General features: G+C 51.1%; 1 protein-coding gene across 1 annotated transcript; it reads right to left on the bottom strand.

The window, feature by feature from the left end:
- Positions 1-737: 737 nt before the first annotated feature.
- On the bottom strand, positions 738-19,593 carry RND2 (Rho family GTPase 2). The gene is made up of 5 exons (XM_059489285.1): positions 19,442-19,593; positions 19,274-19,361; positions 9,315-9,424; positions 3,714-3,848; positions 738-2,131 (listed from the first exon to the last, which is right to left on the bottom strand). Exons 1-5 carry the CDS (start codon positions 19,541-19,543, stop codon positions 1,883-1,885), a joined length of 684 nt encoding a protein of 227 aa, XP_059345268.1. The 5' UTR covers positions 19,544-19,593; the 3' UTR covers positions 738-1,882.
- Between the last annotated feature and the right edge of the window lie 6,108 nt (positions 19,594-25,701).

Here is a 25,701-nt window from a genome sequence, read left to right as displayed (position 1 = left end):
TTGCTAGAGCACGGTAAAAGGGACTGCACTTGCTGTGTGATGAGGAAAGAAGGAAGCCCCAGTGGCTGTGGGACATGAGGTGGTGAGAACACCTGCAAACAGGTTCTGAGGAATGAGCAGTGACTCCTGTGTGCCTCTGACTGCTACAGTCCAAGATGTGGGATCTGGTTCTGTCCAACAAGGCACTGAGGAACCCAGAAGAGTGCAAGAAAAGCATCAAGATGCTGAGGGCTGCTCTCCACACACTGCATTGCTCAGTTCCTCCTCCTCCTCCCAGACTGCAGATGGGGTTTTCATGCTCTTTCAGCCTGCTCACAGCACAAGTGTCCAGTCACTGATGGAGCTTTTCTGGTGCTGGTAAATCAGCAGCTCCAAAATCCCCCAAAATGCCTTCACTGTGCAGCTGGGTGTGAGAGCAGACACAAAACACTGAGTGAAAAGCTGAAAGGACACAGACAGCTCCTGGCAGCTCAGGCTGCTGAATCAGGCAGAGACAACCTGCAAATGCTGCACAACACTGCAGGAGCCAGGACAGAGGGAGAGGCTGCTCAAGGCAGGTGTTTCAGCTCCAAAATGAATACATGCAGATAAATCCTCTGGGTTTTTCACTGAAGGGGGTGCACAAGTGTATTTCAAGAGCTGGAGAGAGATATCAGGACACAAAGGTAAGTTGAGCAGTAAGAGGTTTTGAGAGGATGTGTGGTTTGAGTTAAAAATGAACACAGCCAAGCACCACAGATTTTCCAATCATGTTTATTTTTCCTGTAGCCCACAGACACAGTTGGATCTGGCAACAGAGCAGATTCTATTTTTCCATAAAGTGTCCATGTGACATCAAGCCCAGGCTAATACTGTCATCAAAGGCATTCAGAGGGGGCAGCAGCAGAAGCAATGGGAGATGCTGGGAGGAGGCCAGACAGCAAGGCACAAGGGCAGGGAGCACCTCCTCTCCCACTGCCACAGCAGAGACAGGGTGCAGATATGCATAAAGGCATTTTCCTCATCAATACCAGACAAACACAGCACCATGCAACACAGCCTGCAGCTGGAAGTGGGTGGGGAGCAGGATAAGGATTGTTATTGCAGTTCTTGTTGGGAGCTGTGTGTGCAGGGCAGGGGGAGAGCCCAGGGCGCAGCAAAGCTCCCCAGGGGCATTTGCTTGCTGGAGGGAACCACAATCCTCAGGGTGCACCTAGTGGGACACACCTCTCCCTTAGAGCCAGATCCACCTTTCAAATGCAGTTTGAGTACCTGAAATGCTGTGGGAAGAGACATCTGTGTGTTTTCCTTGCAGGAGGTGGGCTGCTGTGGTGTCTCATCAGGTTGAGGTTCCTTCCCAGCCCTCCCTCCCAGCTCTGGCCCAGACCTGCACCTTGCTGTCCAACAGCATCACCTCAAACATCATTTCCCTTCTGAAGGGAGATTGGAGGAACACCTTCTCCTGACCACACTCTGCTGCTCCAAATCCCCCTCCTCCCTCCAGCCCAGGTCCCACAGAGCCCCCAGGCCAGGCTGTGTGTGCTGTACAGCTGCACAGAGCAGGGCCTGGGCTGTGGGTACAGGAGGGTGGCACACGCACACACACACACACATGGCATCGCTCCCTTTGACTTTGTTTCACCCAGCCACAAACCTTCCAGCACCAGAATCCTCCTCTGCCAAGTGGTTCCTTCATCCCAAGCAATCTGCACAGCAGCAGAGAGTCTCCACAGTGCAGGGCAACTCGTGCAGCCCTGCTGGCAGCTGGCACCTTTGCTCAGCCCTGGAGACTGAGAGAAAGGCTTTGGAAAGGCAGGGCAGCTCCTGCAGCCAGCACCACGCCCTTGTCTCAGCCACTCACTGTACAAATGGACAACACACACGCGTTATTTACAGCCCGTTCTCACATGATGGAGCAGCTCTTGGCTCGGTCTTTCCTCATCTCTGTGTCACTCAGGAAGTCTGTCCTGCCAGGCATCTGTGACGCCCGCTTCAGTCCCCGCTTGGAGTTGCTGCGTTTCAGGTTCTTGTGCACCCTGTTGACCGAGGCCAGCGTGGTCAGGTGGAACACGTCCCTCACGCTGTTCTCTGACACCTTGGAGGAGCATTCTGCATAGGCCACTGCCCCAATCTGCCGTGCCAGCGCGCTGCCCTGCGGCCAGAGAGAGCAGCACGGAGGGGACGGGGTGAGGGCACCGAGGAGCAAGTGTAAAAATGTGTATTTTATTAGCTTTTCGCATTAAAATGGTTATTAAAACGAATACTGTTAGGAAAATTAATCCACAAAATGTGTATCTTATGATTGGCTTTTCGCATTAAAATGAATACTGTTAGGAAAATTAATCCACAAAATGTGTATCTTATGATTGGCTTTTCGCATTAAAATGAATACTGTTAGGAAAATTAATCCACAAAATGTGTATCTTATGATTGGCTTTTCGCATTAAAATGAATACTGTTAGGAAAATTAATCCACAAACACCAGAAGTTTATGTCCAAAAAGGAGGCATTTTTACTTCATTCAAATAAAGGGACAAGCCATGGGGCATTGTCCTGGGATCTCTCAAATTTTTGGAGGACTCAGCCTCCCTTTTTATCCCAATTTCCCACATTTCCCTTCTCTCTTTCCCCATTGGCTGAGGCACTTGAGAGGTAAAAACTACCCAATACACCTGATACTGAAGATTTCCCTCTAATGTATAACCCTCCCTTTTGTTAGGAGAATTAACCCACAAACATCAGAGGTTTATGTCCAAAAAGGAGGCAGAAGAGTACTTTTGCTTTATTTGAATAAAGGGAGAGGCCATGGGGCATTCCCCTGGGATCTCTCCAATTTTTGGAGGATGCTGTCACTGTGATATTTTATAAAAAATCCCTTTGCCAGGATCTTTTCTCCTGAAAAGCTGGGTCCAGCTTCCCCATGTTTTGCTGCTCTGGAATGTGATTTGGAGAACTGTTTACCCAGCATTTGAATTTTCTTTAATTAATGGCCAATCACAGCCAGTCTGCGTCAGACTCTCTGAGTCTGTCACAAGATTTTATTATCATTCCTTTCTAGCCTTCTGATGTCTCCTTTCTCTTTCTTTAGTATAGTTTTAGTATAGCATTTTTAATATAATATATATAATAAAATAATAAATCAGCCTTCTGAAACATGGAGTCAAGATTCTCATCTCTTCCCTTGTCCTGGGGACCCTCAAACACCACCACAGGACTCAGCCTTCCTTTTTATCCCAATTTCCTTCTCTCTTTCCCAATGGCTGAGGTACTTGAGAGGTAAAAATTCCCAATACACCTGATACTGAAAATTTCCCTCTAATGTATAACCCTCCCTTTTAATTTTTAATTCTTATGGAATTTAAGGGTTTTTCTACCCCATTGTTTCCTTCATCTTTCAGTGTCTAATTTCATTTATCAGCAAACCTGAAGTCACTGGGAGCAGAAAGAGCTGCACTGAACTGGAGATGCAGAAGGACAACACTCCCCTTTAGCCAGTCCAGCCTGTCAAATCAGGCACTTCCACCTGCTTTGAGGAATGACTTTTTTGGCTACTAAATGGCTGGCTGCCCAGCAGAGCATCAGGAATTGGGTCTTCTAGAGCTGGGGACAAGAGTGGTGGAAACAAGAACAGCTCCAAACCCCTGAGCTACGACCAAACCATCTGCAGACCAAGGCTTGGGTGCAGTGGGTGGCAGGGCAGAGCTGTCCCCTCCCTGGGCACTGCCCAAACCCACCTGCTCGTGTGTCACGGGGATGAGGCGCTGCTTGGAGAGCTCCCTCAGGGTGTTGAGGTCTGTCCTCATGTCCAGCTTGCAGCCCACCAGCACGATCTTGGCGTTGGGGCAGAACTCCTGTGTCTCCCCTTGCCACTGTGGAGGAAAGGACAGGTTCTGGTCGGTGTGGCTTTTCCAAACAGGGGGTCACAACTGTTCAAACACTGATTAGCATATCAGGGCTCTTTAATGACGGCCACTGTCAAGGATGGAATGGCCAAAGTACCCTTCATGCTCTCCTGCTCCAGATTATTGCTCAAATCTGGGACCCCAAGGGTCAACAGGGCCAGTGGAGAGCTCTTTGCACACTCACACACTATTCACAGAATCACAGAAATTCTAGGTTGGAAGAGACCTTTAAGATCATCGAGTCCAACCCATGTTCTAACACCTCAACTAGATCATGGCACCAAGTGCCACATCCAGTCTTTTTTTAAACTCTTCGAGGGATGGTGACTCCACCACCTCCCTGGGTAGATGATTCCAGTATTTGACCACTCTTTCTGTAAAATACTTCCTCCTTAATTCTAGCCTGTATCTCCCTTGGCGCAGCTTGAGACTGTGTCCTCTTGTTCTGTCTGTTGTTGCCCGGAGAAAGAGACCGACCCCCAGCTCACCACAGCCACCCTTCAGGAAGTTGAAGAGAGTGATAAGGTCACCCCTGAGTCTCCTTTTCTCCAGGCTGAACAACCCCAGCTCCCTCAGTCGTTCTTCACACAGCTTGTGCTCCAAGCCCCTCACCAGCCTTGTTGCTCTCCTTTGGACACGCTCAAGCATCTCAACGTCCCTCCTAAAGTGAGGGGCCCAGAACTGGACGCAAAACTCCAGGTGAGGCCTCACCAGTGCTGAGTACAGGGGAAGAATGACCTCCCTGCTCCTGCTGGCCACACCGTTCCTGACACTGGCCAGGATGCCATTGGCCCTCTTGGCCACCTGGGCACACTGCTGGCTCGTGTTCAGCCAACTGTCAACCAGCACCCCCAGGGCCCTTTCCACCTGAGCACTGTCCAGCCACACCATCCCCAGCTTGTATCGGTGCAGGGGGTTATTGTGGCCAAAGTGCAGGACTTGGCACTTGGACTTATTGAACTTCATCCCATTAGATTCTGCCCATCCATCCAACCGTTCCAAGTCTCTCTGCAAAGCCCTCTGTCCCTCTAACAGATCAACACACGTTCCCAGTTTAGTGTCATCTGCAAATTTGCTAATAAAGGACTCTAAACACTCATCCATGTCATCAATAAAAATATCAAACAGAACTGGCCCCAGCACAGACACCACTGGTGACTGGTCGCCAGCTGGATGCAGCACCATTCACCACCACTCTGGGAGCCACCACACCATAATGTTAAAGATATTATGATGTTCAGAGCATAGCTACAGCCAGGGAAATTAAGAATTGAAGCAATGGAAAGAGAAGGCCAGGGCAAACATCCATGTCCTTCATACAAATGACTCTTTTCAGAGCTCCCAAAGTGAATGCCTGATGTCAGCTGTGTCTGCAGCAGTAAATAAATCCATCACCTGTGACCTCCCCCGGGGGGAGACCTGCACAGCTCCATCAGCATGTCAATGCCCCAGTCACTTATCTAGTAGTGCTGAAGTAGAGAGCAGATAATAAACAGAGATTACCCCCAGATGAAGTGTCACTTGGAATTAGCAATTTCCTGCTACAATAACTCAGGGTTAAGGTCCACTCTGGGCAATTAGAAGCAGAAAGAAAACCAAGCCACCAAGCCCAGTGTCCACAACCTCGTGGGGAAGGGAGGGCTAAAAACCACCCAAATGTCATTCAACCAGTATCAGACCAAAGCCACTGCAAAATATGAAAAACCTTATTTTCTATCAGGAGATTGTCTTAGGTATCTGTTTGCCAAGACCTCAGGTACCCCCAGCCCCTGAGCAGGTCGTGGTGCTGCAGCCACAGACCTACCCAACCTCACAATGAACAGACCCACTTCTTTTGGAGCTTTCACTCTAATTTATGTGCAAAATATAAAAAATCTTTTTTTCTATCAGGAGATTGTCTTAGGTATCTCCAGGAATTTGCTTGCCCCAGGACTTAGGCACCCCCAGCCCCTGGGCAGGGTTCTGGAGGTCATGGTGCTGCAGCCACAGACCTACCCAACCTCACAATGAACAGACCCACTTCTTTTGGAGCTTTCACTCTAATTTATGTGCAAAATATGAAAAATCTTATTTTCTACCAGGAGATTGTCTTAGGTATCTCCAGGTATCTGCTTGCCAAGGACACTGACTCCCCAGGATTCAGGCACCCCCAGCCCCAGAGCCACACAACCTCAGAATGAACAGACAGACCCACTTCTTTTGGAGCTTTCACCCTAATTCATGTGAAGGATTTGAGCTACAAGGTCTGTCACACCTGGCAGAGGGCTCTGCAGTGACACAGGGCTCCCTATTCTATGGAGAGAGCTGTGACCTCTTCCTGCATGACTGACACCTCTGGGAGCCCAAACCCTGTTGTGCTATCAAGACTTGTCACGACCAAAGCACCACTCCATGAAATCTTGTTCTGCATGAAAGGCAGAGCTGCTTGCTTGCACTCCCCTCAGATGCCTCTGCCCCTTCAACTGTACATGCTGCACAGCAGCCCAGGCATCAGAGGGGAGGCATTAATAAAGATTTCCTCTACTGGATTTTTGCCTGAGGCTTGAACAGGAAATGTTATTTTCCTTATTTGCCTGATATCACAAGCTAAAACCCATTTCAGCTTCATGGTGTCTTAGGAATTTTCCTCGCTGCCATTAGGCTGTGAGCCTGCACCAAAGGAAACAAGGCATCTACTCAGAGGCACTTGAGAAATCCCCTGGGATTTAGGGTTTATTTTAAGTTACCATATCAAAAAAACATTGCCTAGCAGCACTCCAAAGATCTGTGAGGCTGTACAGGGAAAGCCATGCACTGAGCAGGGTGGACTCACATGAAGAGTGAGCAGAGAGACAAGTAACTCCCAGCCCCACCTAATTATTGAGAGGTTTGTATTTCATTAAGGTCCAAGTGATTCACTTGCATTATTATTCTGCTGACTCCCAAGCTGAGCAGTGAATTCTTTGAGTCCACATGAAACACCCTCCCTCCACCCAGCCTGTTTGGTACCCAGGACCTGCTCTGGAAGCCAACACTGAGCCATTGACCAATTTATCTGAAGGGTCTTTGTCCCCTCAGCAGGACACTCCTGAGACAAAGCCCCACTTCTCAGCCCTCCCAGCAGCTGAGTCAGAGGCACTTGCTTCAGCACATTTGGCAAAATGTGGAGAGGCCAAGAGGCCAGGCAGCACAATGTGCCATGTTCAGGCCGTCGCCATTCCAGCCCTGGGGCTCTCTGAGGAGAACAGCCATGGGAGCTGCTGCTCTGTGGTGCTTTTCATGCCTTGGTGTCCCAGAGAGTGTCACAAACGAGATACCAGCCCCCCAGGACAGGATGCAGCTGCCAGATGCTGTCCTGCACAGCAGAACCACACACCCTGAATTCCTGCACAGCACAACCACACACCCTGAATTCCTGCACAGCACAACCACAGCTCTGCTCCCTGAATTCCTGCACAGCAGAGCCACAGCTCTGCTCCCTGAATTCCTGCACAGCAGAGCCACAGCTCTGCTCCCTGAATTCCTGCACAGCACAACCACAGCTCCCTGAATTCCTGAATTCCTGCACAGCAGAACCACACACCCTGAATTCTGGCACAGCACAACCACAACTCCCTGAATTCCTGCACAGCACAACCACAGCTCCCTGAATTCCTGAATTCCTGCACAGCACAATCACAGCTCCCTGAATTCTGGCACAGCACAACCACACACCCTGAATTCCTGCACAGCACAACCACAGCTCCCTGAATTCCTGCACAGCAGAACCACACACCCTGAATTCCTGCACAGCACAACCACAGCTCCCTGAATTCCTGAATTCCTGCACAGCACAACCACAGCTCCCTGAATTCCTGCACAGCACAACCACAGCTCCCTGAATTCTGGCACAGCAGAACCACACACCCTGAATTCCTGCACAGCAGAACCACAGCTCCCTGAATGCATGGCAGGAAGGGCACAGCAGGACCAAGAAAACCATTTATCCTCCTTCCTCTGAGCAGCATTTGGGGCTGCTGGACTTCACCCCACCTCAGAGGAAAGCCTTGTGTGGGACCTTCTCCCAGAAGTGACCCACTGGGGACCAGCCAGGGGTGCCCCACAGCAGATCCCCAGCCCTGAGAGGCTCTCTGGGACCTGCCAGCTGCAATATCAGCTCTGCTGAAAGGAGCAGGTAGGAAATTTCAGCTGCTCCCAGTGCCAGGGCAGGCTTAGGGCCCTGCCTGCTCTCCAGGCCAGTGGCATTGTGCCATCTCAGCTCAATAATTCACTTCAAATTCAGCACCACAGCTCATCATTTCTGTTGATGAGCTCTAGAGAACTGATTGCTGTCTTTTTCACTGTGCAGATGCTGAACTGAGGGGAGAGCCAAAAAACTGAGCACTCTGCTTGCTTGGAAACAGGCACCAGAACTCTCCTTCCCAGCTGCTGCAGGCCATCCACAGCCACTGGTGGTTCTGCTGAGAGATCCACTGCTGGTTCTGCTGACATAAAAAATAGAAAAATGTATAAACTAATACTGTGAAAGAAATTGTAGACTTTAATTTTAAACACCTGACAACATCTTTTTAGGATTTGTGTTTCACAGCTGGAGCCTGATCCTGTGAAAAAGCCAATTTCTGTTATGTAAGTGGACTTCTCTAAACTGCAATCCTAAGCTGTAAAATTAAAATTGTGCTATCTATTTTGCAAGGGTTTGGCCTCAAATGGTAGAACCTTGCCAGATATTTCTTCTTTAAATAGATTGATGAGAATGTCTGGCCCCATGGCCTTGCCTGGAGTTCCTGTGCTCAGAGGAGGATGGTCAGGTGCTCTGCTTGGTGTGTGCAGAATGCAGAATATTTCCATTTGGAAAGGAACCTAGGGGGTGGTGGCAGCTTGCAGCATGTGTGTGGGGTCTGTGTTCACACCCACAGATGTGGGGGCAGCAATTAACAACAGCAATCCAAGACAGGGGCCAGAGCTCTGACCCTGATGAGAGCCTCAGGGCCACCATGGTGGGGCAGAGCACCCCATGGCTGCTGGCACTTGCCTTTTTGAGCACATTTTCCAGGGTTTGAGGGCATGGTGGGGCAGAGCACCCCATGGCTGCTGGCACTTGCCTTTTTGAGCACATTTTCCAGGGTTTGAGGGCATGGTGGGGCAGAGCACCCCATGGCTGCTGGCACTCACCTTTTTGAGCACACTGTCCAGGGTTTGAGGCCATGGTGGGGCAGAGCACCCCTCTGGCTGATGGAACTCACCTTTTTGAGCACACTGTCCAGGGTTTGAGGGCATGGTGGGGCAGAGCACGCCATGGCTGCTGGCACTCACCTTTTTGAGCACACTGTCCAGGCTCTCAGGGTATGGCGGGGCACAGCACCCCTCTAGTTGTTGGACACACCTTTTTGAGCACATTTTCCAGGTTTTGAGGGCATGGTGGGGCAGAGCACCCCTCTGGCTGATGGAACTCACCTTTTTGAGCACACTGTCCAGGGTTTCAGGGCGGCTGATGTCAAAGCAGATGAGCACAGCGTCCGAGTCGGGGTAGGCCAAGGGCCGCACGTTGTCGTAATAGGCCGAGCCTGTGGAGAGGAGCAGGGTCAGTGTTAAAATAAAATTCTAGTTTGAAAGAGACCACATGCCATAAGTTCACCAGAACTGGATTAGCAGAGGATTTTAGTTCCTTTGTTTAGGCATGGAAGTCAGATGTTTTGTCCTTGTTTTCTTATATTTACCCCTTGACAGAGTGAAGAGGCAAGTTTTACATCCCTCTCCCTGCCTGGTGAGCATCTGGCAAGTGCTGCTGATGCAGGAGGGCTCAGCCTGGCTCACCACTCAGCCTGGATTCCATCACCCCTCACAGCAGAAAGGTGGGGCTGAGAGAACACAGCAAAAGCTGCTGCTGGGTTTGTATCCTCCCTTGCTATCTTCATACAGGAGAGCTTACTCACAAAGGTGGTGAGAATTTGTGACAGGTAAAAATGCATTGCCTTCTTTCTGGATTTGTGCTGGGAAAAGTCAGACAGATTCTTTTTGGTGTATAAAAGAAGTGACAGTGTTTGGTGAATGAGCTATAAATGGAAGGGGATGATTCTGCATTCCACAGGAACTCTGTGAGCAGGCAAAGAGCCCAGCCTGAATCATGCACTTCTTATATTTCTGTATTTCTTTTACCACACACATGTGCACACACACACCCCTTCAATGCAAATTTCAGGCAGGAAGGTCACTGTGCCACAGCATTTTTATTTGCCCTGCACTCTGCTGGTGAGTGCAGACACCTCAGCAAACACTCATGGAGCAATCAGCCTCACTATATAAAACCAAAGCAGTGGTTTTAAGTAGCAAAGACAAATCACTTAAACTTCCTGGAGGGATGAGAAGCAGATTTTATTTATGGGAAGAGGAAACAGAGACAGCAGAGTCCTGTTGAATCTGCCTCCTCCAAGAGCAGGATTGCCATCCTGGGCTGAGGAAGCCAGACCTGCCTCCTGCTGCAGCTCCTTGGGATGTCAGGAGCTGGCACTTTCCCACCCCAGGAGAAAGGTGCAGCCCAGGTGTCAGGTGGCTCCTCAGTGAAACTCAGCACCTGATGAATTATGGATGATGGTGGCTTATGTGTCTGGAAGGATGGAAATCTGCCTGGGCTGGGCACCAGAGGAGAGTGGGCTGATTCTCTGCAGGTCCTGTGTGCACAGGGGCTCAGTCCCCCAGCACAGCACAGCTGGAGCTCTGCAAACACCTGGGCAGCAGAGCCTGATGCTCCTCTCTCTGCCCAGAGCCCACATGGGGCAGGCTGAGGGCTTGGTGGAGCCTCCCCAAACCCTGCCCAGTGCCAGGGACTGGCCATGCAGCTCAGACCATGGCACCAAGCACAGCAGAGCTCCAGGGCTGTGACCATGGCACCAAGCACAGCAGAGCTCCAGGGCTGTGACCATGGCACCAAGCACAGCAGAGCTCCAGGGCTGTGACCAGCCAGCCCCTGCCACTCCACACAGCCAGGGGAAGGTGCTCTGGATTTGATGTGCAATTGGATTTCCAAAAAATTGGCTCCTGGTGTCTCCAGCTGTTACAGCCAGCCCAGAGGAGCAAAGGCACCTGCAGCCCCTGCAAAGTCACTGGGAAGGGAAGGGGTTTGGAACAGCACAGAAGAAACAGATCCTGACCTCTGCAGAGCCCAGCCCTCTTCCTAGAGGGAAAATCAAGCTCCCTAATGGAAAGGAGCCAGTCCCTGTGGCATCTTGGGCAGCTCTGGGGACAGGGATGCCAGACAGGCAGGCAGGGTGAGCCAGGGCGCAGAGGTTTCTGAGCTCTCCTCAGGCTCACACTGCTGCAGCTCACACCTGGCAGGGTCACAGCACTCCCCATGGCACAGCCACATGAGCCAGCCCTGCCCAGCCCAGGGGTGCCCTCACAAACAGCACCAAGCAGTGCTGAGCTCCCCTTTGAATAGGCTCTTCTGTTTGCCACGAGCTGGGAGCACAGGACAGGAGATCCAGGGCTGATCTGCATGCCTGAATCAGCCCAGCCCTTTATCTGAGCCCTGCCCTCTCCCCCATGCACACAGAGCTCTCTGCCTCCAGACAGGGGCCCTGGTGCTGGAGGAAACGTTCCCACGCACATCCTCTCCCTGCAGCTTCTCAGCTTTACATAAACACTTGAGATAAATCTACCCCCTCCCAGCCAAGGAATGCTCCTTTTGTAGGGGCAGCTTTGGCTCATTCAGCACAGACAGTGCCACAGCAAACTGTATCATAGCAACCTGCTGCTCCTCAGCAGCCAGCCAGCTCCTCAGGGCTGCTGCAGCCCCCCCAGATCCCACTGGACCCCCACGGGATCACCCCAGGGCCAGGAATCCTGCCAGGAGTCCTGCTCTCATCACCTGGACCACAGGAGAGACTCCCGTGCTGAGGGAAGGGAAGCACGAGGTAAAGAACCTGATTTTTCAAATGAGATCAGAATTTGCTTCACATCCATTACCTGCAAAGAGCAGGAGTCACCCCTGGCACCTCAGCTGGCATTCAGCAGCTCCTGCCCACCTCAGTGCTGCCCTGTGGGGCAGAGGAGCTGCATTGCTCCCAGCCAAGGTAATCCCCAGTTTGCTCTGGAGACATCTCTACTGAATCAGGAAATTCTCTTTTGCATCTATTACTTTTTCATTGCATTTGACAACTAAAAAAAACCACCAAAACAACACACCCCCACACCCCAAAACCCCACCTAAACAACCCAAAAAAGCCAGAGCCTTCAAATCCAGCTCTCCAGTTTTATGGATTATGAGCACTTGACACCTTACAGATCCTCCAGCAAGACACTCCAGAGATCACAGTCTGGCAATTCCACACACACACACAAGAGCCCAAGGCTGGTGTGTCTGCAGATTCAGTTTTCCTTCACTGCATGAGTCATTCTCCCACTTGGCATCCAGGTCTGCAAGAAACAGGACCTAAGTGCATCTGTTCATGATTAAAGAGAAAACTGGAGCAAGCCTACAACCAGCTTAAAAATAAAATTCCCATTGTTGTCTACAACACAAGCACGAGTGGCTCCTCTTTGCCCTTGCCTGGCAGATCCTGCAGCGCCTGGCACTGCAGCTCAGAGATGCCACTCTTGGGCAGGGGGCTGAAATGTGCTGTTTCATCTCCACCAACGTGGTGCTAATCTTCATTTGCTCCTCATTAGGTGTTGTGGAGATGATGAGCCTCTCACACAGGCACCTTCCATCCAACAACAGGGAAAGCCAGAGTGTTTGCAGAGCCATGATCTGCTCTGCAAGGGGCTCTCACAGCCCAGCTCTGGCTGAAACAGAGATGAGCACTGCCAAGACCTCAATTTCTCAGCAGCACACTTGGGGGGCTCTGAAAGCTCTCCCCAAAGAGGGAGCAGTGCTGAGGCACACGCTGCTTTCTGCAGGCACTGCCAAGAGCAGCCTCCATGGAATGAAACACAAACCCATCCCAGCTTTCTGCAGGGCTACACTGACAACACAGAGAGTTCTGGGTCACCTCCCCACGCAGAGGTGCCAGGTGAGCCTTTAGAGATGGCAGAGGATGTGCACTCTGCCAGACAGATCCCAAGAGGGCAAAGCTGCCAAAGCAGGAGCAAGTCAACAGCCCCAGGACTTCCAGAACTTTCTGGCCTGGCTGAACTTTGACATTTGTCTTGCTTGTGGCAACATCACTGCAAACCCCTGAAGTGTAGGAAAGGAGGAAACTGCTCTGTGACATAGAATAAACACTCTTCTGGGAAATGCACAACTGAAAGAAAACCCCAGCTCATCAGTTTGGACGATTAACCTCTGCTCCTAATTCCTACAATGCACGTTCAGAAATGAGTGAATTACTAAAGAGCCCAGCTGGCACACCTTCAGGATGAAGGCAATGCTATTTGCATAGGCTGAGGTGGCATTTCTGGGCCCTTCTCCAGACCTTATTACTGGAAGCCTGTCCCTCAGGAGGAGGCAGTTCTGCTGGATTTACCAGTGGAGGGAGGAATCCTCAGCTCAGGCAGGCACTGAGCTCTCCTGCCCCATCCCAGCCCTGTGTCCTGCCTCATCTGTGGCCACAGAAGCTTGCTCAGCTGCAAACCTCCCTCCAGCAGCTGTGAGGAGCCCCTGAAAGCACCTGGGGCAGCATCACTGTGGGGGTGTTGGAGGGAAGGGATGAGAATCTTGACTCCGTGTTTCAGAAGACTGATTTATTTTATTATATATATTATATTTCAGAAGGCTGATTTATTATTTTATTATATATATTCTATTAAAAGAAAATGAGACACTAAAACTACACTAAAGAGAAAGGAGACATCAGAAGGCCAGAAAAGAATGATAATAAAATCTTGTGACTGCTCACAGCCTCGACACAGCAGGACTGGGATTGGTCATCAAGTAGAACAATTCACATGAGACCAAGCAGAGATGCAACTGTTGGTAAAATCTTCAGACCACACTCTAAGCCATCAGAGAGTTATTGTTTATATTTCTTTTCTGAGGCTTCTCAGGAAAAAAAAACCTAATGAAAGGGTTTTCATAAAATATGTCAGTGACACATCAGAAGGTGTCTGGCACGGCAGGAGTGGCAGGACTGCCCTCCCAGCCTTTCCATGCCTGCAGCAGCTGAGCAGGGAGACAAATGGGGGTCACAGGTCCCTTCCTGGCACTCCTGCCACGTCACAAGGGCAGCTGGCATCGCCACAACCTGCCTGCCACCCTTCCTGCAGGGCACACCAGGGACCCAGAGGGGCAACAGCACAGGCAGCACGCACAGGGAACAGGGCTGAGGGCTGCATGGACACAGTTCTCATGGAGCAGTGCTGCACATTTCAGGGTTACTGCACATTTCAGTGCTGCACATTTCAGGGTTACTGCTCACAGGCATCGGATCCCTCCCCAGGCATGTGGCTGCCAGATAAGGTTTCTTCCCACAGGGAAGGCTGGGCCTGCACACTTGCAAAGTTTAATGGAGTGGAGATTTTTATCTTCAGAATCTGGGGCAAGAGGAGCAGGGAGAGCAGAGCACAGCAGAGAGCAGATCAGCTCTGGGCTGTGGGAAAGGGGTCAGCACCTGAGCTGGGAACAAACCCACCCCACAGAACATTCCTCTTTATTCACGAGGTCACAGCAGCCAGCAGGGCCAGCCAGCTGTCACTAAAAGCAAATGTTCCTCAGCATCCTCACAACTCCCAGGACATCTCATGGCCCCACAGAAGCTTGAGCCTCTCAGATCCGGAGGGGACAAAGGATGGATGATGCCAGAGCAGAACCAGGCTCCATCCCTGAGCCACAGAGCACTGCAGCATGCCCACAGTGTGCCCAACCCAGAGAGGAGATCCTCCTGGGCACTGCCCTGGCATGCCCTGGCATGCCTTCCCAAGGTCCATCCTCCACCCACTTCAGTACCAGCATTTCTGCTGCAACCCTTTAAAGTTCTGTCTGACTGGTTGCTGACCTGCATGGGAATGTGACCCAGCTGTATTTTTAGGATTAACTACATATTTGTGCTGAGGCACAACACAAGCACGCTGCTTTTAGGCCCTCAGTCTGAACAGGAAGCATGGGAGGAGCTCTTTTGGTATGGAAAGGGCAGCTCCACATTTTCTGTGTGCCTCAGAGTGAAGTCTTTCTGAGACAGGACTTGTTCTTACATTGGGAAGAGGCAGCCATGGCAATCCTGGAGCTGCACCCTGGGAATCCAGGCACAGCCAGCCCCAGCATCCATGGAGATGCCATTGCCAAACTCAGCCCCTTTCAGCTCTCTAATCTCATCAACATTCCTCAGTAGCTCCCTTAAAAGAAGGATCTGTTATCACAGCCCGTGGGTTCCCACACAGGCCATTCCAAGGCAGACTGTTTGCTGAGCACAGGCAGAGAGGAAGGCGGAGGGGGATTTGCAATTCACAGCGTTATTCTTGTCTTGAAAGCACATCTGCTGAAGAGACAGCGGCTGTGGAGAGCTGGCAGGCACACAGCTCTGCTCTGAGCCGGGCAGGGCACTGCTGAAGCCCTGAGCACTGACCTCTGCAACGCTGCAGGCTGCAGCAGGCACTGCCACTCTCAAGGTCCACAAAGGACAGTCTCCTCCAGCAGCTTCCCAAGGCAGTAGTGACCTTGTGCAGGGCACAGTGCCAGGCTGGCTCTGCCACTGAGCACTGGCAAAGATGTCCCTGCCAGGAGCAGGCAGCTCTGCTCTGCATCAGCTATAGATGCATCAAGCAGCTCAGTGGCCTCAGATCACTCCTTGCTCTGCCTGCCTGCACTTTGAGGCACAAAAGCAGAGCCTCCTAGCAAAGAAGTCAGCACAGTGTAGGTTCCTCACCATTATTATTGAAAACAGAACAAAAAAATCCACCTAGATACAGGGTAAAGCCTCAGAGCTGCCAGCAGCACTGCTGCCAACCCTCAAGCATGGCTTGAGCTCCCCTCTCCCCTTGCTTGCACCCAGTGCCAGGGAAGCTCTGCAAAACAGGGCATTGTGCCAATCTGTTGGGCACTGGTCATTCCCATCACGGCCTGGCATTGCCAGTGCACCAGTGGGCAGTGCCAGCTCATGGTGGGAAACACTCCAAGCACAGCTCCCCGGGCCGCAGGTCAGGCTGCTCACTGAAGGCTCTCTCTGCCAGACACCTGCTGAGCACCTCAATGGTTCCACTTCCAGCCCCAGACACACTCCCTGATCCCACAGGGAAAGTATTATTACCTTGCTGAGGAGAAGCTCCCTGCCCCTGCACGCCCTGGGGGGACCAATGCTCCCTCCCAGACGCACTCAAACGAAACTCGAAACTCGCCCACTCCTTGCGGAGCATCGCTAATGATCACCAGCCATGCACCTTCCTCCTCCTCCTCCTCCTGCCCCAGGAGCAAAGCACAAAGCTCATCCTGCCGGTCCGGGGCACCCAGCCCTTTGGGAACAGCGCTGCCAAGCCATCAGACATCCCACTGAACAGGAGTTTCCCCCACCACAAGATCCCAGCCCTGTGCAGAGGAGTTGTTTCTGTGTTCAGCCAACGAAAGAATTTGCCAGAAGAGGAACAAGAAGAGCAGCAAAGCAAAGGCTCAGGAGCAGAGATGCTCCATCCAAGCTCTGCACCCCTTCCCTCACAGACAAGGATGTCAAACTGTTTTTCAGTGGAGGCCTTAGCAAACAGCATGTAGCACTTGGGGACAGCAGGCATGGGACATTCCTGGCATGCTGTGACATGGCACCCCAAGCAATTTTACTCCCATGGTCTGAATTGAAACAAAAGTGAAACACAACCAGCAGCTGCAGATGTTGGACAAGGGGATTTTCTCCCTGGTGCACGCCCAGAGCTAAGTCTCATTTGAGTCCTAGCAGGTTTCACCCTTTTGAAGGATTCTCAGCGCTGGAAACTCTCCAAAGTCATCCTCCAGCCCCAAAATACAATGGACAAAGAGTTAAAAGGCATTTAAAGAAAATCAGAGCTCCCAATACAATTTGGGAGCCATTCAGTTCTCCATCACTCCCATCCACTCTGTGTCAATATTCCTCTAATGGGAGCTGCTGCCTGCCAGCTGCCAGTGTCACAGCCTGTGTTTCCCACTTAGGAGGGGTCAGTTCAGCTCCAAAGGCTGCATTTTCCGACAGGATGACAGGGCACAGGGAGCAGGCAGCATCCTGGGCTGTACAGGGCTTACCATGGGGATGGCTGAGTGGCCAGGCAGACTGCAGCCACACTCAGCCTTCATAAAGGGAGTTTTCCAGCCAGACTGCACTTTCTCCACCACCCACTGCTGAGAGATGCTCAGCTCACCTTGTGCAGCTTCCAGAGTCTCCAGCTACTTCCTCAACTAAGTATGGGGTGAGGGAAATTAAGTAAAAATTTAAAAATATATATATATCCACCTCCTCCCTCCAGGTGTCCGCTGATTTCTCAGGGAATTTTAGTTCCAATCATTTATCTAAGAGAAGGAGAGCATTTAAAACAGAAAATGTTCCCCTCCTCATGTCAGGATCACCCTTTTTCACTCTTGCTGGGATGGAATTTATCATGAATAATATGAAAAGCAGCTTAAAAGAAAGAGCAGGTACTCCAGGAGAGAAGGGGAAGTGCCCACCAATGCCTGTAATTCTCCATGGGGTGGGCAATGAGCTTCTCCTGATCCCTTCAGCTCAGCTGGTTCAACTCACTATTGTGCAGAACTTCTTTTGCCAAAGCTCTTGTTTATAAGGGCCTCTGAAGGCTAGTGAAAACTCAACAGCACTTTGCAGTCTACAGCTAAAAATTTCAGTTTGATTACCAGGGAAAACTGCTGTCTAGTGCTTTGCAGGATTGTTTATTAAGAGCTAGCTCCTGTGTATTTCAAATCAAAGGGAATCTATCTGGAAAACTACCTGATGAACTCTATCTACAGCAAAGCTGTTAAAAAGGTCTGACATTTTTCACAGGAGAAAAGAGGAAGAATCAAAGTCCATTTGTTTTTGGCTGCAGAGACAAATATTGGAAAAACATCTTTTGTCACAAGGGGAAAAATGAGCTTGTGACAGCATCAGATGCAGGTGCCAGATACATCCTTTAAGGACTTTTTATCATGTCCTTTTCTTTAAACATTTGTAAGACCAAAGCAAATCATTCTGGAGGATTCCTAAAAAGCAAACACTTCAAACGTGCTTCTACACCCTGCAAAGATGAAGTTTTTATATCAAACACAGATCCTCTATAGCAAAGCCATTCAGTGCCTAGCAAAGATAACCCACCACATCCCCTCCAAGGCTGCAGAAGCCCAAGTTTGGAACTCCCCCAGCCATGGGGGTGCACAAGCTGTGGGTGAACACTCATGTGCACCCCAGTGACCATCCCTGAGTGCTGGAGCACCCTGAGCAGCTTCAAGGAGCCCTCTGCAGCCCAGACCAGCCAGGATGGTTTCACACACGAGAGTCTCCAAACCAGCCAAGCAGCAGCCACCCTGCAAGGGCTTCCATGTACCCACCACTCTGTGCTTCAAGCACGGCTCCTGGTCAAACACCAAGGGCCAACACTTCATTCCCAGGAGCCAGCGTCCTCATGGCTCACATCACAGCACACAGCTTGCCAGCAAAGCTGAATCCAATTCCCATTTTGTCTCAGGGAACAAAAATCAGCAAAGCAAGGTCTCTTAGGTCAGGAAGCTCCAGAAGAAGATTCAAATATATTTTACATGTTTGGGCTTGTCCAAGACTCAGTAAAGCCACTACTCTAGGCAGAACTATGCTAATCCTATAGCTGTCATTTAATGAATGCAAAATTACAGCACGGAATCTGAATGAACAACAGGAAAAGAAAGTCCTAGGTCATGTTTTCACTTGCTACTGCTCTTGGACACTGAGAGCACTTCATTTATCATCAGGATTCCAAAAATTAAGAGACTATGGGGAAAGAGAACAAGCAAGCACACGATGTATATTCATCAGCAGAACACAGCATTCAGCTGCATTGCCCGTACAAAAGGACCCAAAGATAAACCAGAAAGTGCTTGTGAACTTTGCGGGATGCCAATATTTCCATTAGCTCTGCATCACGCACTCCTCCTGCAACTCGTGCCTCCCCCGGGGCAGGAGCAGGCACAAAGTTTGGGACGGGTCTCGGTGGGCTGGGACAGCCGAGCCCGGCGCTGTGAGCAGAACCACAACCGAGGACACAAAGAGGCAAAACCAATCCGAGCCAAAAAGACGCCAGAGAACCGCGGAGGCTCTGTGGCAGCACCAGGGCACTCCCCCTCCATCAGCACTCCCATTCCTCCCCACTCCCTCCGGCCTCAGGGCTGCAGCCGCAGCCGGTTCTGTTCGCTGTCCCCGCTGCAGGACAAGGGAGCGCCGCCCGCTCGGTGCCCCGGGAGGCTCGCAGGGCTCGGAGCCGCTGCCCCTGCCCCAGCCCGGCGGCTCCGGGAACGGTGGGAAGGACGAGTCCGGCCCCGCCACCCCCGCGCACCCCCGGCCCACCTGAGGTGTCCCACATGTTGAGCTCGGTGCGCTGCTTGTCGATCTCGAAGCTGGCCGTGTAGTTCTCGAAGACGGTGGGCACGTAGCTCTGGGGGATGAGGGGAGAGCACAGGTGAGCCCGGGGGAGCTGAGGGGAGCCCGGCCCGCCCTCCCGCAGCCCTCTCGCACCTCGGGGTAGCAGTCCTTGGCGAAGACGTGCAGCAGCGCGGTCTTGCCGCACTGCGTGTCCCCCACCACCACGATCTTGCAGCGCGCCAGGTGCCCCTCCATGGTGCGGGGCCGCCGCGCCCGCTCCGCCGCCGCTTTACCGGGCCGGCCCCGGCCTGGCCGCGCCCCCGGCCCCGACGGCACCAACCAGGCGCGGAGCGGAGCCGGCGCTGGGCAGGGCCGAGCCGCCACGGCCGCGGCCCCGGGAGCCGCCCCCCGCCGGCCCCTCCGTCCCGAGGGGCGTCCCCTCCGTGCTGCCGCCGCTTGTCGCCAGCCCCGGGGCACGGCGGGTGGAGGATCCGGAGTGTCCGGGATGGGCCCGTAGCCCCGGGATAGCCCCATACCCCCGGGATGGGCCCGCAGCCCCGGGACGGCCCACAGTTCCGGAATGGGCTCACAGTCCCGGCCCCACAGCCCTGGGATGGACCCGCAGCCCCGGGACGGGCTCACATCCCCGGTCCTGCACTGCCCGGGATGGGCCCAGACCCCCGGAATAGACCCACAGCCGCGGGATGGGTTCGCACCCCCGGGATGGGCTCACAGCCCCGGCCCCGCACTGCCCGGGATAGGCTCACACCCCTGGGATGGACCAACAACCCCGGGATGGGCTCATATCCCCGGGATGGGCCAACAACCCCGGGATGGGCTCACAGCCCCGGGATGGGCTCACAGCCCCGGCCCCGCACTGCCCGGGATAAGGCTCACACCCCTGGGATGGACCCACGACCCCCTGGATGGACCAACAACCCCGGGATGGGCTCACACCCCTGGGATGGACCCACGACCCCCTGGATGGACCAACAACCCCGGGATGGGCTCACAGCCCCGGGATGGGCTCAGCTCACAGCCCCGGCCCCGCACTGCCCGGGATAAGGCTCACACCCCTGGGATGGACCCACGACCCCCTGGATGGACCAACAACCCCGGGATGGGCTCATATCCCCGGGATGGACCCACAGCCCCGGGATGGGCCAACAACCCCGGGATGGACCCACACCCCAGCCCCGCACTGCCTGGAATGGGCTCACATCCCCAGAATGGTCCCACATCCCCAGAATGGTCCCACAGCCCCGGAATGGGCCCACAGCCCCAGCTCCTTGCTGCTCTCCCTGCCCAGGAGGTGCCCTTTTCACCGGGGCTGCCCAGGGAACGGGAGCTGCTCCCTGAGGAATTCGACAGGAGCAAGTGTAGCCCCACAATTCTCCTCACAGAGAAAAGCAAGGCACAATTCTCCCCAAGAATATTTCTGGGATTCGCGTTCTCTGAACCTCAGAGAAAGGAAGCACAATTCTTATCATTTGTTGTGCCTGTGTTTGTGCAAAAGTAGAATGCAATATGGAGATTATTTACCCACAGTGATGGTATTTTGTTTCCTTGGCCTGTCCTGCGTGTGTGTGTGTGTGTCAGGACTGTCACTGACCGTCACGAGATTCTGGGCAGTGTGAGCAGGGTTGAGTGCTTGGCAGATTCGGTTTTAGATGTATAGAATAATATGGTATAAAAGTAATTAATTAGCCTTTTGATATCATTCTCTCCCCTCTTTTGGGAGCAAAAATATCCACTATAAACAGAGACAGCTGGAATTCTGTGCTCAATGAACCCCATATCCCCAATGTCCGTGGCCAAGTGACATCAGCAGGGACAGGGGACTGTGCAGCAGCTGCATGACCCCAGGCTGGCCTCACAGCCCTCTGCAGAGAGGGCAGTGATTTCTGCTCTCCAACCCTCCTTGAGCACAGACAGCACATCTATAAATTACAGGCAGTGATTTTAATTAGCAGGCTTCTCTGCTGCTCGTATTTCGCTGGCCACACTGCAGAAAGATTCACCTAAATGGCAAACTGACAGGCTGCCTGTCAGAAAATGCAGTAAAAATAGACATAAGGAAGACAAAGAAGGCCTGGAGAAAAGGAAATGAAAATGTTTTGGCAGCGAAACAAGATTATTAATGGACTGAGGGGGCAGATTGTTTTTTGCTGAAATCACAGTCATGTTTTGTATATAAATATTGGTGCTGTGCATGATGTTGGGACAAGTAAAGAGCAAAGACAGGGAGCAAGGCATGGGGGGTTGCCATGCAGGTACCCAGTGGTTTCAGGTGCTTCTTGGCCTTCTGACAACCCTGCCAGCCTTGCCTCCAGGGACACACCAGCCTCAGTCAGCACTTTGGAGCTGATGCCTTCATGTGGTCACAAACCACACAGGTCCCACTCTCAGGGTGCACCCCTAGGACAGGAGCCAGGTGCAAGCAGGGCTGAAGGTGTGTCTGAAGCACATTCACCTGGCCAGATGGGAATTCAGTCCCACCTCATCATCACACACCAGAGAAGACCCAAAAGCTGAAGGCATGAGGTGGTCCAAGGTGACAAGGTAGTCCTGGAATCTCTGCATCTCCTGTCCTCAGCTGATCTGATTCCTGCATTTTGTGGGCCAGGAGCTGGCTCAGTCAGTTCTTTGCTCTGCAGCTTTGCTTTGTGGGTTTTGCTGCAGCATCCCTGGGCCTCCCAGCCTTGTCTTAAGCAGAATGATGAGTGACTGTCTCATCCTTGTTTCCTCAACTCTCCCTGGGGAAAGGAGCCTGTGCAGCACTGACAGGTTTTGTAAGGCCTGTAGGGATTTTTTTTTTGCCTTATATGTGTGCATGTCACTCCATTTTTATGCAGAAGGATGGAAAGGAAAGTTCATTGTCTTGTGACTGCAGGTAAAGGAGTGCAGGGTATTCCCCAGTGTCACCTGGAGCAGGATTTTCCCCTTTCTGACAGCACTTCACCACGTTTCTCAGCAGGAATTTGGATTTTGCTCCCCACCATCAGATAGTGGAAAGCCTGCTCCAGTGGAGGCAGGACGCTCTCTGCAGGGAGCACTCAGAGCTCTGCAAACCCCACAGCCACATTTCCCTTCAGGAGAGGGAGAGGCAGCAGCTGCAGGGCACCACCATGGCCGAGCCTCACCTCCCCTCCAGTGCAGGGCACAATTCACCCCTGGTGAATGTATTCTGTTGCAGAATGTATTCAGCAAGCCTTCATCTTGGTGTGAATTTTCTGAGCAGGCTGCAGAGCCTTGCTGTGGCTGTCACTGAGTGTGGAGAGGCGACAGATGGCTCTCACACGTTTGCTCCTGGAAGTGCTTCCCCAGTGGCTGGATCCTCCCTGGCTGATCCACCCTCTCGGGGTCTTAATTGCTAATATGAATTAAATTCATTGGGTTATATTGATGCCATTCTCTGTACAAAGACATGTGAAGATATTCTGCACTAGGAAAATACACTGTGAGAAGCTAATTTTCACTGAAGGATCCACAGCCTGAAATTTGGAGCCTGTAACGGTCAGAGGAATGAATTTCAAACATGGTGAGCAAGTGAATTATTGAGTGAGCAGTGTCCTGAGGTCTGTCACACAGCCATGGTCCCTGCAAGAAGCACAGACACACCTGGTGAGAGTGCCCTGGTGTCACCCTGGGATCAGGGACAGAGCTCCTGCTCATCACACCATGCAGTGACAGTTTCCTGCATTTTTATGATGATTGTTCACTTTTTATTCCTCTTCTCTTTGACATTTGTCTCAGTGTGCGATGTCTTATTTCCCAGGGACAGAAATAAGGGACACACTTTAGTGTCTCACCAGATCTAGTCTTAAATATCTTTTTGGACTTTTCAAATATGAGAAAGAGCTGGAAACTACCCAGGCCAATCTGTAGAGTTGCTAACTACGAACTATTGCTAACTATGAGCACTTGGAGTTAAATCATTCAGCCCAGAGGTGTCATTTGATGCTTTCCCCTAGAAGATAAAGAGGTAGAAAAGCAGTAGAGTGTCATAGACAGGTAGAAGAATTATAAAATAAAAGCCTTATGAAATCAGGCCTTGCTTTGCTAAAGTTGCTAAAGCTGGCCTGACATTTCTTCTAAATGCAGCTAACAAGCAATTTTCAAGTTCCCATGGACATATATCCCCAGGTTGTTAAATATATTCTGCAAATGAGAAGTTTATTTAACACAACAATCTATTCTGAGGGTGAAAAAAACAAATGCATCTGTGTAAACAATGAAATTGATCCCATGAGAGCCCGCAAAGGAAAAATGTAAACATATCTAGGGAGAGAAAATGTGATAGACACTTACACTAGCCTTTATCATCCAATGAACTGAGTTTCACTGTATTGCTGACCAATTAGGTTCAACACAGTGCCTTCTGGTATTTCCTACAAGTATGAGCTTGGTGAATATAGAATTGGCTTTCTGCAAGAAGAAAATGGAGTCTGGGCTGATTTATTCCAACAGAAGGTGTCCCCAAAGACACGATCGACTCGAGATTAACAGCCTGTCACAAAAGGAGGAGGTGAAACCAGCCAAGCCAACCGCGGGATGGCATTTAGAGATGGAATAAACAAAGATGTGAAAGGGAGATTGCAGCCAGACCGGGCAGAGCACACGAACAGCACAGCACTGGCAGCAGGATCAGCACGGATAGAAATTCAACGAGCAGATATGCAAAGGAGCAAAAGGAATATGGAAAGCAGCAAAAGGGATATGGAAAGGAGCAAAAGGAGTATGGAAAGGAGCAAAAGGGATATGGAAAGGAGCAAAAGGAGTATGGAAAGGAGCAAAAGGGATATGGAAAGCAGCAAAAGGGATATGGGAAGGAGCAAAAGGGATATGGAAAGGAGGAAAAGGGATATGGAAAGCAGCAAAAGGGATATGGAAAGGAGCAAAAGGGATATGGAAAGGAGCAAAAGGGATATGGAAAGGAGGAAAAGGGATATGGAAAGCAGCAAAAGGGATATGGAAAGGAGCAAAAGGGATATGGAAAGGAGCAAAAGGGATATGGAAAGGAGGAAAAGGGATATGGAAAGCAGCAAAAGGGATATGGAAAGCAGCAAAAGGGATATGGAAAGGAGCAAAAGGGATATGGAAAGGAGCAAAAGGAGTATGCAAAGCAGCAAAAGGAGTATGGGAAGCAGCAAAAGGTTCTGGCTACAGTCAGCAGCGGGATCGGTGTGCAAACAGCAAAGAGAAGAGGCGGTGAAGCAGAACCGGGGAAGAGGTAGAACTTGTGGAATGCACAGAAATGAACACAACAGCTGGGGGAAAGTGAGCAGCCTGTGAGAACAGAACGTGAGCCGCAAACGCCGTCCTGGACCGCGGAGGATGCGCAGCCCAAAGAGCCGCGCAAGGTGAGGCAGCCCAGGAGAGAGAAACCCACAGCGAGTCCTGGGGACAGCAGCGACAAAGACAGTGGTGAGTGAATGCTCAGCTGCTGGGAAAAAACACCAATCGCTTGTTTTTAAGATTTTTTAAAAGTTTAATAGTAATGAAATTGGTTATAAAAGTAGTAATGTAATTAGAGTAATAAGAATTTGGACATTTTGGATTAGGACAATATGAGACAATAAAAAACTAAGAGTTACAGGCGGTCTGGGTACCTTTTCTGGGCAAAATGAGCCCGTAAAAGGACCCGTGTTAACAGAGGGTTAACCCTTAAAAGCAACAGCCTGTTGCATATTCATACACCTCATACATGATGCATAAATTCCAGTCAAACACAGGATTCTGTCTGGTCAGTGCCAGCTTCTTCCTCTTAATCCTAAAGTGTCTTCAGGGCTGAGCAAGGTGGGAAAAAGTTCTTTCCTTCTGATAATGGAGCAATAAACTCTCTTTCTCTGAAAGATTCAGGTGTCCTGTGGCTGCTATCTGGTGAGAGTACCTCATTCCTCTTTTTAAAAAGATATCCCACATACATAGTTTCTATTTTAACCTCAAAAGTTATGTTTTAACTACAAAACTACATTTACAGTACTATTAAATTGTTAATGCAGCACTAATAATCAATACAACATATTACATGTAGTAAATATCTGCCTAGAGCCATATAATGTACACTTTTCACATGCTGCTAAGGTGTGGGGAAACAAGTGGCAGGATAGAACCGTGACGTGGAAATGGCACTTGGAAACATAGAAGTCATGGAAAGAAAGCCCAGCTCTGAGTTTAAAAAGGCAAAATATGCTGGGAAAAGGCGTTTTCTACTTTTTTTTTAAATTATTTTCCCCCTTACAGTGTGTGGTTTTGAGGGTTTGGTTTTTATTGCCTTTTCCCCTCCTCTTTTTCAACCACAAGTGTTTTAGGGGGAAGAACAGAGGGCAGAATCGTGGAGTTTTCCCTTCCCTTTTTGGGGTGGGACCTGCCCATCAATTGGGAATGGCTCATCTATATTTAATTTATTT

The sequence above is a fragment of the Ammospiza nelsoni genome, chromosome 26 (assembly GCF_027579445.1).
Source record: "Ammospiza nelsoni isolate bAmmNel1 chromosome 26, bAmmNel1.pri, whole genome shotgun sequence".
NCBI lineage: Eukaryota > Metazoa > Chordata > Aves > Passeriformes > Passerellidae > Ammospiza > Ammospiza nelsoni.
This window is presented reverse-complemented; position numbering and strand designations above follow the sequence as displayed.